Genomic DNA, 17,437 nt, shown 5'->3' on the forward strand with positions numbered 1-17,437 from the left:
GCAAAAAAGAGCAGGGGTTGTAATCCTAGTCCTGACAAAATGGACTTTAAATCAACAAAGATTAAAAAAAGACAAAGAAGGGCATTACGTAACGTTAAAGGGATCATGCAACAAGAAGAGCTAACTATCATAAATATATATGCACCCAATATGGGAGCACCCAGATTCATAAGGCAAGTTCTTAGAGACTACAAAGAAACTTAGACTCCCACACAATAATAGTGGGAGATTTTAACACCCCACTGTCAAATATTAGATCAATGAGACAGAAAATTAACAAGGACATTCAGGACTTGAACTCAGTTCTGGACCAAGCAGACTTAATAGACATCTACAGAACTTTCCACCCCAAATCAACAGAATATACATTCTTCTCAGCACCACATCACACTTATTCTAAAATTGACCACGTAATTGGAAGTAAAATACTCCTCAGCAAATGCAAAAGAACAGAAATCATAACAGTCTCTCAGACCGCAGTGCAATCAAATTAGAACTCAACATTAAGAAACTCACTCAAAACTGCACAACTACATGGTAAGTGAACAACCTGCTCCTGAATGACTACCAGGTAAATAACAAAATTAAGGCAGAAATAAATAAGTTCTTTGAAACTAATGAGAACAAAGACACAACATACCAGAATCGCTGGGACACACCTAAAGCAGAGTTTAGAGGAAAATTTATAGCACTAAATGCCCACAGGAGAAAGCAGGAAAGATCTAAAATTGACACCCTAATCTCACAATTAAAAGAACTAGAGAAGCAAAAGCAAACAAATTCAGAAGCTAGCAGAAGACAAGAAATAACAAAGATCAATGCAGAACTGAAGGAGATAGAGACATGAAAACCCTTCAAAAAAAATCAATGAATCCAGGAGCTGGTTTTTTTTGAAAAGATGAACAAAATAGACCACTAGCCAGATTAATAAAGAAGAAAACAGAGAAGAATCAAATAGACACAATAAAAAATGATAAAGGAGATACCACCACCTATCACAGAGAAATACAAGCTACCATCAGAGAATACTATAAATACCTCTACACAAATAAACTAGAAAATCTAGAAGAAATGGATAAATTCCTGGACACATACACCCTCCAAAGACTAAACCAGGAAGAAGTCGAATCCCTGAGTAGACCAATAACAAGTTCCAAAATTGAGGTAGTAATTAATAGCCTACCAACCAAAAGAAGTCCAGGACCAGGCGGATTCACAACCGAATTCCACCAGAGGTAGAAACAGGAGCTGGTATCGTTTCTTCTGAAACTATGCCAATCAATAGAAAAAGAGGGACTCCTCCCTAACTCATTTTATGAGGCCAGTATCATCCTGATACCAAAACCTGGCAGAGACACAACAAAAAAAGAAAATTTCAGGCCAATATCCCTGATGAACATCGATGTGAAAATCCATAATAAAATACTGGCAAACCAAATCCAGCAGCACATCAAAAAGCTTGTCCACCACGATCAAATCAGCTTCATCCCTGGGATGCAAGTCTGGTTCAACATACGCAAATCAATAAACATAATCCATCACATAAACAGAACCAATGACAAAAAACACATGATTATCTCAATAGATGCAGAAAAGGCCTTTGATAAAATTCAACACCCCTTGATGCTAAAAACTCTCAATAAACTAGGTATTGATGGAACATATCTCAAAATAATAAGAGCTATTTATGACAAATCCACAGCCAATATCATACTGAATGAGCAAACGCTGGAAGTATTCCTTTGAAAACTGGCAGAAGACAAGGATGCCCTCTCTCACCACTCCCATTCAACACAGTATTGGAAGTTCTGGCCAGGGTAATCAGGCAAGAGAAGGAAACAAAGGGTATTCAAATAGGAAGAGAGGAAGTCATATTGTCTCTGTTCACAGATGACATGATTGTATATTTAGAAAACCCCATCATCTCAGCCCAAAATCTCCTTAAGCTGACAAGCAACTTCAGCAGTCTCAGGATACAAAATCAATGTGAGAAAATCACAAGAATTCTATACACCAATAAGAGACAAAGAGCCAAATCAAGAGTGAACTTCCATTCAAAACTGCTATAAACAGAATAAAATATCCATATATCCAACTTACAAGGGATGTGAAGGACCTCTTCAAGGAGAACTATAAATCACTGCTCAAGGAAATAAGAGAGGACACAAACAAATGAAAAAACAGTTTGTGCTCATGGATACAAAGAATCAATATCGTGAAAATGGCCATACTGCTCAAAGTAATTTATAGATTCAATGCTATCACCAACAAGCTATCATTGACTTTCTTCATGGAATTAGAAAAAACTACTTTAAATTTCATATGGAACCAAAAAAGAACCCGTATAGCCAAGGCAATCCTAAGCAAAAAGAACAAAGCTGGAGTCATCATGCTACCTGACTTTAAACTATATTACGAGGCTACAGTAAACAAAACAGCATGGTACTGGTACCAAAACAGAGATATAGACCAATGGAACAAAACAGAGGCCTCAGAAATAACACCACACATCTACAACCATCTGATCTTTGACAAACCTGATAAAAACAAGCAATGGGGTAAGGATTCCCTGTTTAATAAATGGTGTTGGGAAAACTGGCTAGCCATATGCAGAAAACTGAAACTGGACCCCTTCCTTACACCTTATACAAAAATTAACTCAAGATGGATTAAAGAGTTAAAGGTTAAGACCTAAAACCATAAAAACTCTAGAAGAAAACCTAGGCAATACCATTCAGGACATAGGCATGGCCAAAGACTTCATGACTAAAACACTGAAAGCAATGGCAACAAAAGCCAGAATTGACAAATGGGATCTAATTAAACTAAAGAGCTTCTGCACAGCAAAAGACCTAATATCCATAATCTACAAAGAACTTAAACAAATTTACAAGAAAAAAACAACCCCATCAAAATGTAGGCAAAGGATATGAACAGACACTTCTAAAAAGAAGACATTTATGTGGCTAACAAATATAAGAAAAAATGCTCACCATCACTGGTTATTAGATAAATGCAAATCAACACCATAATCAGATACCATGTCATGCTAGTTAGAATGGTGATCACTAAAAAGTCAGGAAAACAACTGATGCTGGAGAGGATGTGGAGAAATAGGAACGCTTTTACACTGTTGCTGGGAGTGTAAATTAGTTCAACTATTGTGGAAAACAGTGTGGCGATTCCTCAAGGATCTAGAACTAGAAATACCATTTGACCCAGTAATCCCATTACTGGGTATATACCCAAAGAATTATAAATCATTCTACTATAAAGACACATGCACACATATGTTTATTGCAGCACTGTTCACAACAGCAAAGACTTGGAACCAACCCAAATGCCCATCGATGATAGACTGGATAAAGAAAATGTGGCACATATACACTGTGGAACATTATGCAACCATAAAAAAGGATGAGTTCACGTCCTTTTCAGGGACACGGATGAAGCTGGAAACCATCATTCTCAGCAAATTAACACAAGAACAGAAAACCAAACACCGCATGTTCTTATCCATAAGTGGGAGTTGAACAATGACAACACATGCACGCAGGGAGGGGAACATCACACACTGGGGCCTGTCGGGGGTGGGGGGTTAGGGGAGGGATAGCATTAGGAGAAATACCTAATGTAGATGATGGGTTGATGGGTACAGCAAACCACCATGGCATGTGTATACCTATGTAACAAACCTGCATGTTTTGCACATGTATCCTGGAACTTAAAGTATAACAATAAAAAAAAATGTCCTAGTGTAGGCACTGGTTCATAATGGTATATTCATTTCATTTTATCCAAACTTAACTCTCATAGTTTTAAGTAAGGGACATGCTATGCATTTTGAAAAATAACTATCAAAACTGGTGACTGTTTTTCAGAAATGGTAATAAATCTAATAGAGGGGTTTCTGGCCCCAAGGCTAAAACAGTCTTTCAGAAGGAATTGTTTCAAAAGGAAGCCATTCTGTGAAATTAGGCTAAATGATCAGGACCAACACCTTCATCCTAAATGAAGTCTAAAATAAAAGGTTGGCGAAGAGGAAACAGAAGGCTGCTGTACGGCTCACCTTTAGCCTTGGGGGATTCAAGTAGTGCGGGAAGAAACCCTGAAACAATAAAGAGACTATCTGTTCACTTGGATCAGGACAGCCTGCCCCTCTTCTTCAGCCCTCTCCTGCCACAGAAAAGTTACTTGTTGTTAAAACATACACTATTGTTAAATGTGTGTGTGTGTGTGTGTGCACGCGTGCACGCATGCACAGAGACGGGGGTGGGGATAAATCTTTATATAATAATAGGTTGAATCACATGAAATTGTCCAAGAGGTCAAATATTGGCAATTTCATATGATTCAACTTAATACAATCAGCAAGCATAAAATAGCCACCCCCCAAATACTCACAGAAATTAGAAATATAAGCTAAATTGTGAGATATGTAGAACTGCAAACAAAACCAAACCTAAACAATCTTCCCAACAAAGCTTTTGTTATAATTATTTTGTAATATACATTGTTTTAAAACCACAAAATATTATTGTAACCCATCAACTCTGTTTATCCTCTTCAGTGGGGAAATCTGCGCATTCAGGTTTGGGGCCTGGGGTCAAGGAAAAGGAGCTTCTGAGAACAACGCTGTGAAGGAAACACTGACATACCTAGAGAGCAGCAGTTTACCCCGAAGCTGCAGGTCCGCGGCACAGTCCTCTGAATGGCAATTCCTTTCAAAAACAGTCTGTGAGAGAGACAGGAGAGGAAGGTTAGGGCAGGACTGAGTGGCAAATGAGTACACAGTGGCCAATTCTTTTCTTGCAAATCAGTGGGAATTCTTCCCCTGAGCCCCTCAGGGCCTCTACTCCCACCTCCAAGAAGCCAGCTCTCCAGCTTGGGAAGGGGTTCTTCCAAGCTCCAAGGAAGCCTAAGTCAACTGTGGTCTTGATTTTGTGAGTGCATTACTTATTTGATTCATTCCCTAGTCTACTGAAGTGCTTCGGCAAGCAGTTTTTTCAAGAGAGGTACTTGGTGGTGGATGTCCTTTCGGTCTTTGCTCGTGTGAGACTGTCTTTCAGATGTTCTTAGATGAATGATAATCCAGTTGAGTAAAGAACTCTCAGATTATAGTTTGGTCATTTCCCCCTGTTTGCTCTGTCTTGGGGAGGCAGGAAATTTACATTTGAAATAGGTTCTGCCTGAGCAATGGGACTTTTTGAATTTGAATTTTCAGTATTAACAGGAGAAGTCAAAGGCAATTAGGCCATCAGGCTGAGGGAATCACAACAGAGTCGGGGAGATTCTTTCCAGTTTCTTGGTGGGGCAGCCAGCAGTTAACAGGGACACAGTGCCTTTTCTGTAACCAAGACTGGGCCTCAACAGCCAAAGCCCCACCCAGTGCTGGGGCCAAGGCTTGGCGTGCCAAAACCCAAATATTTCCAGAGAGCTTGCTGGCTGTGCCTGGTCCTGGGCCTATCTGTGGAGGCTTGCCAGGAGATCAGCAGCAGCGTCTGGAGAGGGGTGAGGGCTTTCTTCTATGGTCCACGGAGGGCTTGTTAGTCTTCCCCTCAATCAGTCTCAACCTCTCTGATATTTCAGATCTATGGACAGTAGCTTCCCTAAGTTCCAGATGACAGAGACTCTTCACTACTGTTCAGTGGCTTTGCTCATTTCAGTGGAATTTGGAGAGAAGAGCCTGTTGACAACTTTTAGTTGTAATTTACTCATTATTAAACTTCTTCCTTGTCACTGCTCATGTTTGTGAGTTTTTTCCCCAAAATGTAGTTCCAAGTTATTTCTTCCCTGCCCACAGAATAAGTCCAGGCAGCACCTCGGAGTGCCAGTGTGGGCTCCAGCAAACATGCTGGCCAATGAACAGTCTAGACTCAACCAGACAAGAGTAATTTCGCCTATGGAAATTCATATTCCCCTGTCACATTTCCAAAAGAAAAAAGCGTCCCAGCCAACACTCCCTTCCTTGATTATCAGGGAAAATATCATGGAAGTCTTGGGCAAAAAGAGGAAATTCCCATGTTCTTTGGGACACTACTGGGGTCAAGGAGAGAGCCAAATTTCCAGGAGATTTCAATATATTTGTGCTTTCTTTTTTTTCTTTCTTTCCTTTTTTTTTTTAAGATGGAGTCTCGCTCTGTTGCCCAGGCTGGAGTGTAATGGCGCAATCTCGGCTCACTGCAACCTCCGCCTCCCAGGTTCAAGCGACTCCTCTGCCTCAGCCTCCCAAGCAGCTGGGACCACAGGCACACGCCACCATGCCTCGCTAATTTTTTTTGTATTTTTAGTAGAGACAGAGTTTCACTATATTGACCAGACTGGTCTCAAACTCCTGACCTTGTAATCCGCCTGCCTCGGCCTCCCAAAGTGTTGGGATTACAGGCGTGAGCCACCGCACCCGGCCAATTTGTGCTTTCTTTGCCATCTCAACTAAGAAGAAAACAGGAGGAAGTGGGTGTAAGGATGGCATGAACGACTCAGGCAAGATGAAAGGTGGGCTTTATGAGCTTTGAGGACAGAGGGAAGCTGCCGAAGAAAGCTTCCCCACCAAGCTAGTGAAACTTCAGCTTAGAGGTCCCCAGCTGACATGGCCCCTACAGAAGCCTTGCACAAACTTTGTTTTCATAATTTCACCTTTTTTTTCCCTTCAAGACCCACCCTCTACTGTATAAGCCTCAGGTCTCACAAAACCCGGATCAGCCCCTAGGGTACCGTCCCCTCATCACACATGCCCTTCCTGTCTCACAGGCAAGAGAGTCCAACTTTGTGAGGCATGGAGGGGTGAAGGGGTGGAGGTGGAGGTGGAAGAGGTGAGAACGGAAGAACAGGATGTGACCTAAATCCATCTGGTGACGTGCAGGCTGCCAGATCTGGCATGTGCCCTCCTCACCTCTGTCACCCTGGCTTTCTCATGCCAGCTATCACTCAGGTTGGCCTTACAACTTCCCACCCAGGGCCTCCCCACAAGCAGATCCCCAGATTCCTCCAGCTGGTTCACCTAGTACATGTCCTCTCACCCTTCAACGAGCAAATCTAGACCACTTCTCTGAGTACCTGCGCAAGTTCAGGCCCATCGTGAGCTCTCACAGTTCTATATACTTTTTCCTTCTACTACTCATCTCAATCATAACTAACCAATTTTATCATTACATGTTCAGTGGCAGTCTCCCCTGCTAAAATGATGTCCCAAGAGGATTGCGGGGGCACCGTATCAGTCTTGCTTGCCTCTGTGCCCGCCCTCAGGGCCTGGTATGTAATTGCTGCTTTATCAACACCAAAAGACCACACATTGCCCTGAGAGACAGAGTGACCACTCAAATGGGGAGCCAAATGGTGGATGCCCCAGCTTAGAGCCAATACTAGCACATTGTTCATCAAGACCAAAGCTCCAGCCCCCTAACCAAAGTCCTGTCCCTTAGCCATGTGAGATGCAAAGACTTCTCATGAGGAATTGGTTGCTTTGTAAAGACTCTTTTTCCTTGTCCTAACTTTCCCTTGAACTCTGCTATTTCCCGTCCCTGAAATTGGCTTCTTTAGCTGTCTAGTCCTCCAATGCTGCTGAATTTCCATTCAACAAAGGCAAGCCCTGAGTTTGACATATATACACACAGAGTGTGTGTGTATATGCACACATATACATGTACACACATATCCCTACAGCTTATATGAGTGCTTGTACTGATCAGATAAAATTAAGCACAATCATGGAAAGATAAAATACTAGTTAAGAAATAAGGAAATTGAAAGTTTAATCCTATTTTAACTGTATTACGTTAAGAAAATTGACTTTTCTTCCCTCCATGACTCAATTTCCTCATTTATAAAATGAAAATAATAGCACTACTGTCCTATAAATCCAGATTAGCATATAGCCAGGGGTAGGAGCTTGCAGTGATAGTGATTTTGTCTTAGGCACTGTGCATCACTATTTACACTGGCAAATGTGAGCAACAACACTGTGCCTGAGTGAACACCATGAAGCTTAATTAGTGGATGGTGGGGCTGGGTGTGGATGGCAGGACCAGGAGTGATGGCTCACACCTGTAATCCCAGCACTTTTGGAGGCTGAGGCGAGTGATCACCTGGGGTCAGGAGTTTGACCATTATTGAGAGGGGGGTACTGAAATCTCCTGTTATTATAGTGCTATCAATTTCTCCTTTCAGATCTGTCAGTGTTGTATATACTTAGGTGCTCTGAAGCTGGGTGCATTTATAGTTGTTACATCTTCCTGTTGAATTGACCCTTCTGTCATTAAGAAATGACCTTCTTTGTCTCTAGAGACAGTTTTTGAATTAAAGTCTATTTTGTTGATAGAAGTATTAACCACTCCTGCTCTCTTTTGGTTGGCATTTGCATGGACTACCTTTTCCCATCTCTCTGTGTGACCTTGAATCTAAAAGTGAGCTTCTTATAGACAGCATATAGTTGGATCCTGTTTTTTTTTTTTTAATAATCTATTCAGTCATGCTGTATCTTTTTATTGGGAAGGTTAGTCTATTTACATTTAAAGTAAATATAGAGACAGATTTACTATTGCCATTTTGGTAACTCTTTTCTATGCGTCTTGTTCTTTTGTCCCTCTTTTTCTCCCTTGCTGTTTTCGTTTCTTTTTCTTGTATTGATAGGTTTTGATTCCTTTCTTTTTTAAATATAACTTCTATAGGTATTTTCTTGGTGGTTACCAGGAGCTTACATAAAATAACTTGTAACTGTCATTATAAGTTCACAATGTAACTTTACTTGCATAAAAGAACTCTGGTTTTCCCTCTGCTCCCCACATGTTATATGCTATTGATGCCTCAGTTTATATCTATTTATATTATGTACCCATTAACATAATTTAGTTAATACTTATAATGGTTTTTAAAATATTTTGTCTCTTAACTTTCTTCATAGACACAAAAGCTATCTACTCATCACCTTTACAGTAATATAGCGTTCTGATTTTGTCCAAATACTCACCTTTACCAAGGAGTTTCCTTTTTTATTATGCTCTCTTGTTGCTATTTAGTATCCTTTCATTTCAACTTGAGAAGCACAGGTTTGCTGGGTATATTATCATTGGCTAGCAGGGTTTTTAAATTTTATTTTATTAATTTATTAGAGACAGGGTCTCACTCAGTCACCTAGGCTGGAGTGCAGTGGCATCATCTCGGCTCATTGCAGCCTCTACCTCCTGGGCTCAAGCGATCCTAACACCTCAGCCTTCCAAGTAGCTGGGACTACAGGCACATGCCATCATGCCTGGCTAATTTTCTGTTTATTTTTTTGTAAAGATAAGGTCTCATTATGTTGCCCAGGCTGGTCTCAAACTTCTAGGCTCAAGTGATCCTCCTGCCTCAGCCTCCCAAAGTGTTGGGATTAAAGGTATGAGGCACTGTTTCCGTCACCCTACTCTCTTCTGACCTGCAAGGTTTCTGCTGAAAAATCCACATCACTAATCATCAGGGAAATTCAAATCAAAGTCACAATGAAATATCACCTCACAACAGTTAGGATGGCTATTATAAAAAAGAAAAGAGATAAAAAGTGTTAGTGAGGGTATGGAGAAAAGGGAACCCTTATACATTGTTGGGAGGAATGTAAATTAGTACAGCCATTATGAAAAAAGTATGGAGGTTCCTTAAAAAAATTAAAAATAAAGCTACTATATGACCTAGCAATTCCTCTTCTGGGTATATACTCGAAGAAAATGAAATCAGTACCTTATAGAAATATCTGCATTCCCATGTTCATTGCAGCATTATTCACGATAGCTAAGACACGGAATCAACCTAAGTGTTTTGTCAACAGGTGAATGGATAAAGAAATTGTGGTGTGTATATATGTATATATACTACACACACACACACACACACACACACACACACACAAATGGAATATTATTCAGCCTTTAAAAAGGAGATCCTGCCATTTTTGATAACATGGATTAACCTGGAAGACATAATGCTAAGTGAAATAAGCCAGACAAAGAAAGAAAAATATTGTATGATCTCACTTATTGTGGAATCTAAACAAGTTAAATACACAGAACCTGAAAGTGAAACTCTGGTAGTTACCAGTGGTTGGGGAGGGGATAGGGAGTGGGGAATGGGGAGATGTTGGTCAAAGGTACAAAGTTGTGGTTAGGTAGAATGAAAAAATTTAGAGATTGAATGTATAGCGTGATGACTATGTTAACAATATTGTATTATATACTGGAAATTTGACAATAAAGTAGATTCCAAGTGCTCTTACTATCAAAAAAAAAAAAAAAAAACTATGTTAGGCAATGGATATGCTCATTTGCTTGACCATAGTAATCATTTCACTATGTAAATGTATATCAAAACATCATTTTATACACTTTATATACATTAAAAAACAATAAAATCAAATTCATGAACAAAATAAATGTTGTTATTTAAGTTACTAAATTTCAGAGTTTGTTATGCAGCAATAGAATACCAGAATACTCAGCCAACCTAATGACCTTCCCTAACTTGGGCAATGCTATGAACAAAAATGGGCTGCACAATCCCTGGCAAAGTCTTGGCTTAGGTAAGACCCTCCATAGGCCAGGAATGCAATTGTTTAATAGGTAAAAAAGCAATAAACCATGGAATCAAGAGACCTGTGTCATGCACTGGGGAGCCTGATGTTGAAACTCAGTTCCTGTGTTCTAGATCTGGATTAGTCTCTTTGGGTAAATGGCCAATTCGTTTCCTAAGGAACTGAAAGGCATCTCTCTGGAACAGAAAGGTGGACAGACTAAAGCCTTGAATACTAGATGACAATGCAGTTTCAAAAACCAAGCAGAAATGACTTCTCCTTTGTACAAAGTACAAAAAGTACAGGTTCTCCATGAAGCCAGTGGCCCAAACTCCTGATTTTCCTCTGAGGGAACAATCCCAATAGCTCCAACTTGGGCCTCTAAGAAAAGTCCTCAGCCTGATTTTATCCACATTTCCCTAAGTCCTCTGGCAAACACAAGTTTGGCTGCTTGAATCAGACAAATTGGAACCCAGCTTGGAAGCAGTCTCTTCCCCCTCCCTCCAGACTCCACCTGCTAGTTGGCCAAAGCCCTGTCTAGTTATTTCCCTGGCAGAAGTCTTTCCAGCAAATGTAAACAGATGTAAGAAGCCATCATCTCTCATTCCTCCCTGGTTAAAGGAGGTTCAAACCTTTCTCTCGGGAGACAATTGTTTCCTGTCTCAGGCTTCAGAGAGCTGAGGGCTGGACATCCAGTGGCCTCCTCAGCCTCATGGACTCGATTTCTCTGCTGGCTCCTTCCTCACCTTGGTCTTCATCTCAGGTTTCCCTGGGAAAAAAATATTTTCCCCCAGTTGTCTTTGAAAATATTTTCTCCAGCTTCTCACTAAATCCTTACTCTACTTCTTTTAGAACAAGACTGGCAACTTTTTCTGAAAAAGGTGAGACAGTATATGTTTTGGGCTTGTAGGCTATACGGTCTCAGTCACACTACTCAACTTTGCTGTTGTAGAGCAAAAGCAGCCATAGATAATACATAAGGGAATGGGCATAGATGTGTTCCAATAAAACTTTATTTACAAAAAACAGGCAGTGGTGGATCTGGCCTATGGACTAATGTTTGTTGAATCCTGTTCTAGAATATCTGGCTATGTTTCTTCATTTCCTTCAAGCCAGGAAAAAAAAATATTCAATGAATCCAGATCAAGTTGCATTTTCCTCTGAGTCAGAGTAAGGAGGCTGGGGCTGACTGTGCTTCTCTTACAGTGCCATGGTCACCAAGGCCAGGGCAGCTTTGGGGACATGTGATTCAGAAATGGCAGCTCAGTGTCTGCTCCTGGCTGAGGGTGACTTCACAGAGGATGTCATCTAGGTGCTAAGGCCTTGGGAGGGGTAGCTCATTTCTTCCACCCAAATCTGTACCAGAAAATCTTCCCTTCTGATCTAACAGGAAATAGGATTCTTAGCCTAGTCCAGCTATCTTGTTCAGAGGAGGATCAGTTTCTTGGACTTGGTGATATTTGCTTTAAAAAAAATACAATTATTGACATGGATTAAACACTTGTTATAGGGTTGATATGGCAACCAAATCCCATGCTGAAGCCTGAAAAAAGTAGAACAATTGGACTGAATAATCCCACACCAAGGAGAGGAAACAAGAAGGCTATTTTTAAGCTGACTTGATCAATGTATTTTTTTTTTTTTTTTTTTTTGAGATGAGTTTCATTCTGTCGCCCAAGCTGGAGTGCAGTGGCGTGATCTTGGCTCACTGCAACCTCCACCTCCCAGGTTCAAGCCTCGTGCCTCAGCCTCCTGAGTAGCTAGGATTACAGGCACGTACCACCACGCCTAGCTAATTTTTGTGTTTTTAGTAGAGATGGAGTTTCCCCATGATGGCCAGGCTGGTCTCAAATTCCTGACCTCAAGTGATCCGCCTGCCTCAGCCTCCCAAAGTGCTGGGATTACATGTGTGAGCCACCGCGCCCAGCCTGGCAATATATTTCTTGATATGCAGTATGACTTAGCAGAAGGTCTCTGCCCCTATGGTGAAGCATCCTGCCTGGATGACAGGAGTGACATTTCTGAACTGGTGTTCCTTCCATAGCCCCACATAAGTTTCCAGAGCCACGTAGTTCATGCTTATAACCCCCAGCATCTAGCACAGTATTTAAATTGTTTTGTATTCATATAAATGCCATGACCTGAGTGTAAGAGGTTTCTCCCTCCCAATTCTGTTTCAATGGGTTGTTTTCCCAGAATCCAAAACTGCCCTTCCTGTGGCACGTTATAAGAGTGCAGGAATTTCAGTTCCATTCAGCCCTGTGCCTAAATGAAGGAAGGTAAAGGCTCATTGCGTCTTAAAATCAAGGCATACACTGTTGCTTTATAAAAAATTCATCAAGAATCAATGAAAGGCAAATCATTCAAGATATTAAAGCTGAGGAATTCCTTCTATCTCAGGGTCTGTACAAATTGTCCTTCCAGATTTTGAAACCATGGAAGGATTAAAAAAAACCCTCTTGGTTTCCCTTTAAATACAAACTCAGCACCAATTTTGCTTTATGATCCTGTGGAAAAACTAGAAATGACAAGCTCTGCTGTCTTGGGTGTCTTTTACTCCATGGCTCTGCAGTTTGCAGAATTATCCCCTCTGCCTAAAGGCAACATTTTTTAAAACATGGTATATATTCATGGGATACAAGTGCAGTTTTGTCACACTGATAAATTCTGTCATGGCAAAGTCAGGGCCTTTGGTGCATCCATCACTGGGCCAATGCACACTGTACCCAAAAAGCAACCTCCCATCATCCACCTGGCTCCAACCTCCCCACCCCTCCATTGTCCATCACTCCACAATCTGCTTCCATGTGGAGACATTACTTAGCTCCCACTTATAAACGAGAACATGTGGTATTTGTCTTTCCGTGTCTGAGTTGTTTCACTTAAGACAATGGACTCCGGTTCCATCCATCTAAAGGCATCATTTAGGTGATCCAGTTCAACCCCTGTGGTAACTGAGCAGGGCTGACTGCTTGGTGAGGCCCTGGCCCCATGGGACTCCCAGCCCAACGCTCTTCTGGATCTGCCTGGGACTAGGTGGCCTTTTATGGGACACATTTCATGTCTCTCTATAATCACAACTTTTCATTTCAGCTCGAAACTCTCTTCTAGGGACTTTTGCAGCCCAGGACTGGAAATTCTCCTCTTTTTCACCCTGGAATTATTTCTTTCTTTCTTTCTTTTTTTATACTTTTAAGTTCTAGGGTACATGTGCACAACGTGTAGGTTTGTTACATATGTACACTTGTGCCATGTTGGTGTGCTGCACCCATTAACTCATCAGCACCCATCAACTCGTCATTTACATCAGGTATAACTCCCAATGCCATCCCCCTCTCCCCATAATAGGCCCTGGTGTGTGATGTTCCCCTTCCCAAGTCCAAGTGATCTCATTGTTCAATTCCCACCTATGAGTTCACCCTAGAATTATTTCTGTTCTATGTTTCATTTTTCTTTTTTTAGTTGCTGTTAATTAGTCAGAAGAGGCAGAAAACAGCCAGGAAGTTCAAATAAAGGGGCTGGTGCTGTCAGAGAAAAGAAAAAAGGATGCCAGACGCGTTTCTAAAAGCTGCTAAACCAGACATGGGCAGGCAACTGGGAGTGAGAAAAAAAAAATGCCTTAAAGCCAGAGAGGATCCCAGCAAGACTTCTCCCTATCTACTGCAAGAACATCCCCTAAATAAGGCTCCAGGTATAAGTGCACACAGCAAGGGCCTTGTGAGTGATTTCCTAAATTATCTCAGAAGATAAGAAAAGAGAGGTTAACGTTTCCTCCCCAGCCAGACACTGTCCACCGGATGTGTTTAAACACCCCTCACTCCACACATGCTTTTGCACAAGGTTTTCAATAAGACAGGCTAATACAGAAGAAAACTCAATGAGCTTGAAGAGTTTGAGGAAACCATGATTTTCTTCTAAAAAGAGTTTCAGAAGCTTAGAACGCATTTCCCCCCACAAATTGCAAAAATAAAACATAACACCAAAAAAGAAGTTTTGCAAATTCAACAGGTTGCTTCAGGACACGGCCTAACCTTTGATGGGTCCCCTCTCCTTTCCTGTTGGGGTTAACCTTGAAGAAGCCTGAGACAGCGAGATAAGGCCAGACTCTCCACTGGTCAGTGAGAAGGGTGAATTAGTTGTTTTTCTCACACATACTTCAAACTAGATGGTTTTCACATGTGTTCTGCCATGGTGCCCTCTTTGAAAACAATATTTACCCAGAAGCTGATACCCATAAAAGTAGGGTTGATCTGGGTGAAACAAGGTTGGAGGGCAGGAGCCTTTTCCTCTAACACCCTTTTCCCTTCCTGCTGAGCCAAACTGCTGCACTAACTCCAAGAGTGCAATCTGAAATCCCCAGTTTGCACTGTCTCAGGAGCCTGTCTGGTTCTGAGGTCTGGAGTGACTCTTCTCCCTCTCCTCTTCTACTCTCTGAACCCCTTAGCCTTCCATTCCTTCTGCAGAGACATTTAAATAATGAAAATAAACCGTGGAGCTGTAAATAATGTCATGTTAAGCCAGCTGGGCATCTCAGCTGGGAAACTATTACCTAATGTCCAGGCTGTGCAAACAGTGGGTTTCCATAGCATGAGCTATATTCCTATACGCATGCATTGAGGGGTGTGGGGTGGGAGGAGCCGTGGTAACGATTTCCAGCACAATGGAGACCCAAAGTGTATGGCTTCAACAGAGTTAAAAATTACCATTAGACTAAAATAGCTCACTTTTCACTTGAAAGACAACAAAGTAATACTTCTCAACAAAGCCAACGCCTTTTCTTTCACCAGGTGTATTTCCTCCATCTTGTCTTCTGAAAAGTAGTCACCACAAACATACTGTGGTGTAGATGTGTCACTGCAAATCACACACCACGCTCTCCTGCCCGTGGGGAATTCCCAGAGGGATTACAGAACATATTTCTTCTCATTTTACAGCTCTGCTGAATCTGCCAGTGAAGCTCTGATATGATGCCCAATCTTTGCCAAAGGAACTAGCCTTGTGTTCTTCCAGAAGGGCTCTTTCAACTGAGAGTTACTAAGCATCCACTATAGGCCAGGTACTCTGCCAGATGTTGGGGATCAATAGCAAAAAAGATAAAATAGATCCCTTCCCTCACTGGGCTTCCATTCTAGAGAGGGAAATACAAAAACAAGTAGATGAAATAACATGTTCTGTTAGATGTCATGAAGGACTCAAAAAGGCAGCTAAGGCCACACATGGTGGCTCAGGCCTGTAATCCCAGCACTTTGGGAGGCGTAAGTGGGATTCCTTGAGCCTAGGAGTTCAAGACCAGCCTAGGCGGCATGGAGAGACCCTGTGTCTACAAAAAAAAAAAAAAAAATTTTTTTTAAATAACCAGGCGTGGTGGCACACACCTGTGGTCCCAGCTACTTGGGAGGCTGAGGCGGAGGATCACTTGAGCCTGGAAGGTCGAGGCTGCAGTGAGCCATGATCACACCACCGCACTCCAGCCTAGGTGACAGAGTGAGACCTTGTCTCAAAACAAAGAAAGGCAGCGACTCAGGGAATACAGGGAGAATGGTTCTCTGAAGAGGCAACATTTGGGCTGAGACCTAAAAAATGAAGAGCTGGCCATGGGAAAAGCATGGCAAAGTGCTTTCTAGATGAGGTATCAGCATATGCAAAGGGCCTGAGACAGGCAGAGGCCTGGTAAGTTTGAAGGTTGTGGGAATGCAGTATGTGGGTGGCGCTGGAGAGACGGGAGCCCCATCGTACAGGCTCTCATGGGCCTTAGCAAGTGTCTGGATTTTCTTCTAAGGGGGAAGGGAGCTCCTCAGTGGGAGGAGGTTATGCAGGGACGTGACCTGGTCTAGGTGACAAATGATGGTGGCCTGGCCTAGGAATTGGCAGCAGAGATGGAGCAAAGAGAAGGGACTCATGCTGTCTGGGCTCATGGTGGTGCGGCTGGCTCCTGAGTTCTGGTTATATGGGTCCTCCCCAGATCTTCTCCCTCTGCGACAAAGAGGCATCACTGGACCTGACACATGAGGGTCAGACACCCTAAAGATCTAGAGAGGCTCACCTGAGAGCCTGCCAGAACCCTCAGACCAGTGGTCCCCAAGCTTTATGGCACCCGGGACCAGTTTTATGGAAGAGAATTTTTCCATGAATGGGCGGTGGAGGGGGCGGGATGGTTTCGGCACAATCTAGACCCCTCACATGTGTAGAGTTCGTGTTCCTGTGAGAATCTAATGCCACTGCTCATCTGACAGGAGGGACACTCAGGCAGTAATGCTCACTGGCCCGCTGCCCACCTCCTGCTGTGCGGCCCAGTTCCTAACAGGCCACCACACTGGTACTGGTCCAGGGGTTGGGGACCCCTGCCTCAGATGGCGCCATTGCCTCCCACCGGGGAGCCCACCCCTGGGCCCGCAGAGACGGGACCCCCTCAGAGGAAAGGACGTGGAAAGGCAGCAGAGCACCTGCTTCCTCAGACCCCAGGTCAGACCCACTCCCATGGCGGCCTCATCCTCTCCTCACAACACCAGGAAGCCGGCTTCCCAGGAACGGAAGAGCAGGATCCAGTGCTGCCTCATCATTTCCGGGCTTCTCACATTTCTCTCATGTAATCCCACAACCACCCAGAGGCAGGCTGAGCAGCCCAAGGCACCCTCAGTGACAGGTGAGGAAACAGGCTCTAAAGGGTGTTCCCTGGGCCGGGGCCCTGATCTCACTGCAGAGCCTGTGCTCTTTCCCCAGGGAGCCCAGGGAGGAAAGAAGCCCCGGGGTTCTGGAGGTGTGGGCTGTAGTATGTGTGTATTATTTTCTATCACTGCAGTAATAAGTTACTGGAGTTCAGCTGCTCCAAAAAACACAAATCTATTATCTCACAGTTCTGTAAGTCAGAAGGTCGGTGGGTTGTCTGGGTCTGCTCCAGGTTCT

At 42.7% G+C, this 17,437-nt stretch overlaps 1 protein-coding gene across 1 annotated transcript in view; it reads right to left on the reverse strand.

Annotated features, from left to right (window-relative positions):
* Positions 1-17,437, reverse strand: part of ITGA9 (integrin subunit alpha 9) — a 390,243-nt gene that overhangs the window by 176,118 nt on the left and 196,688 nt on the right. Inside the window, exon 17 of the mRNA XM_021934572.2 lies at positions 4,659-4,735. Within this exon, the coding sequence (XP_021790264.2) occupies positions 4,659-4,735 (77 nt within the window). The remainder of the gene's footprint in view (positions 1-4,658; positions 4,736-17,437) is intronic.

The sequence above is a fragment of the Papio anubis genome, chromosome 2 (genome assembly GCF_008728515.1).
Source record: "Papio anubis isolate 15944 chromosome 2, Panubis1.0, whole genome shotgun sequence".
Taxonomy (NCBI): domain Eukaryota; kingdom Metazoa; phylum Chordata; class Mammalia; order Primates; family Cercopithecidae; genus Papio; species Papio anubis.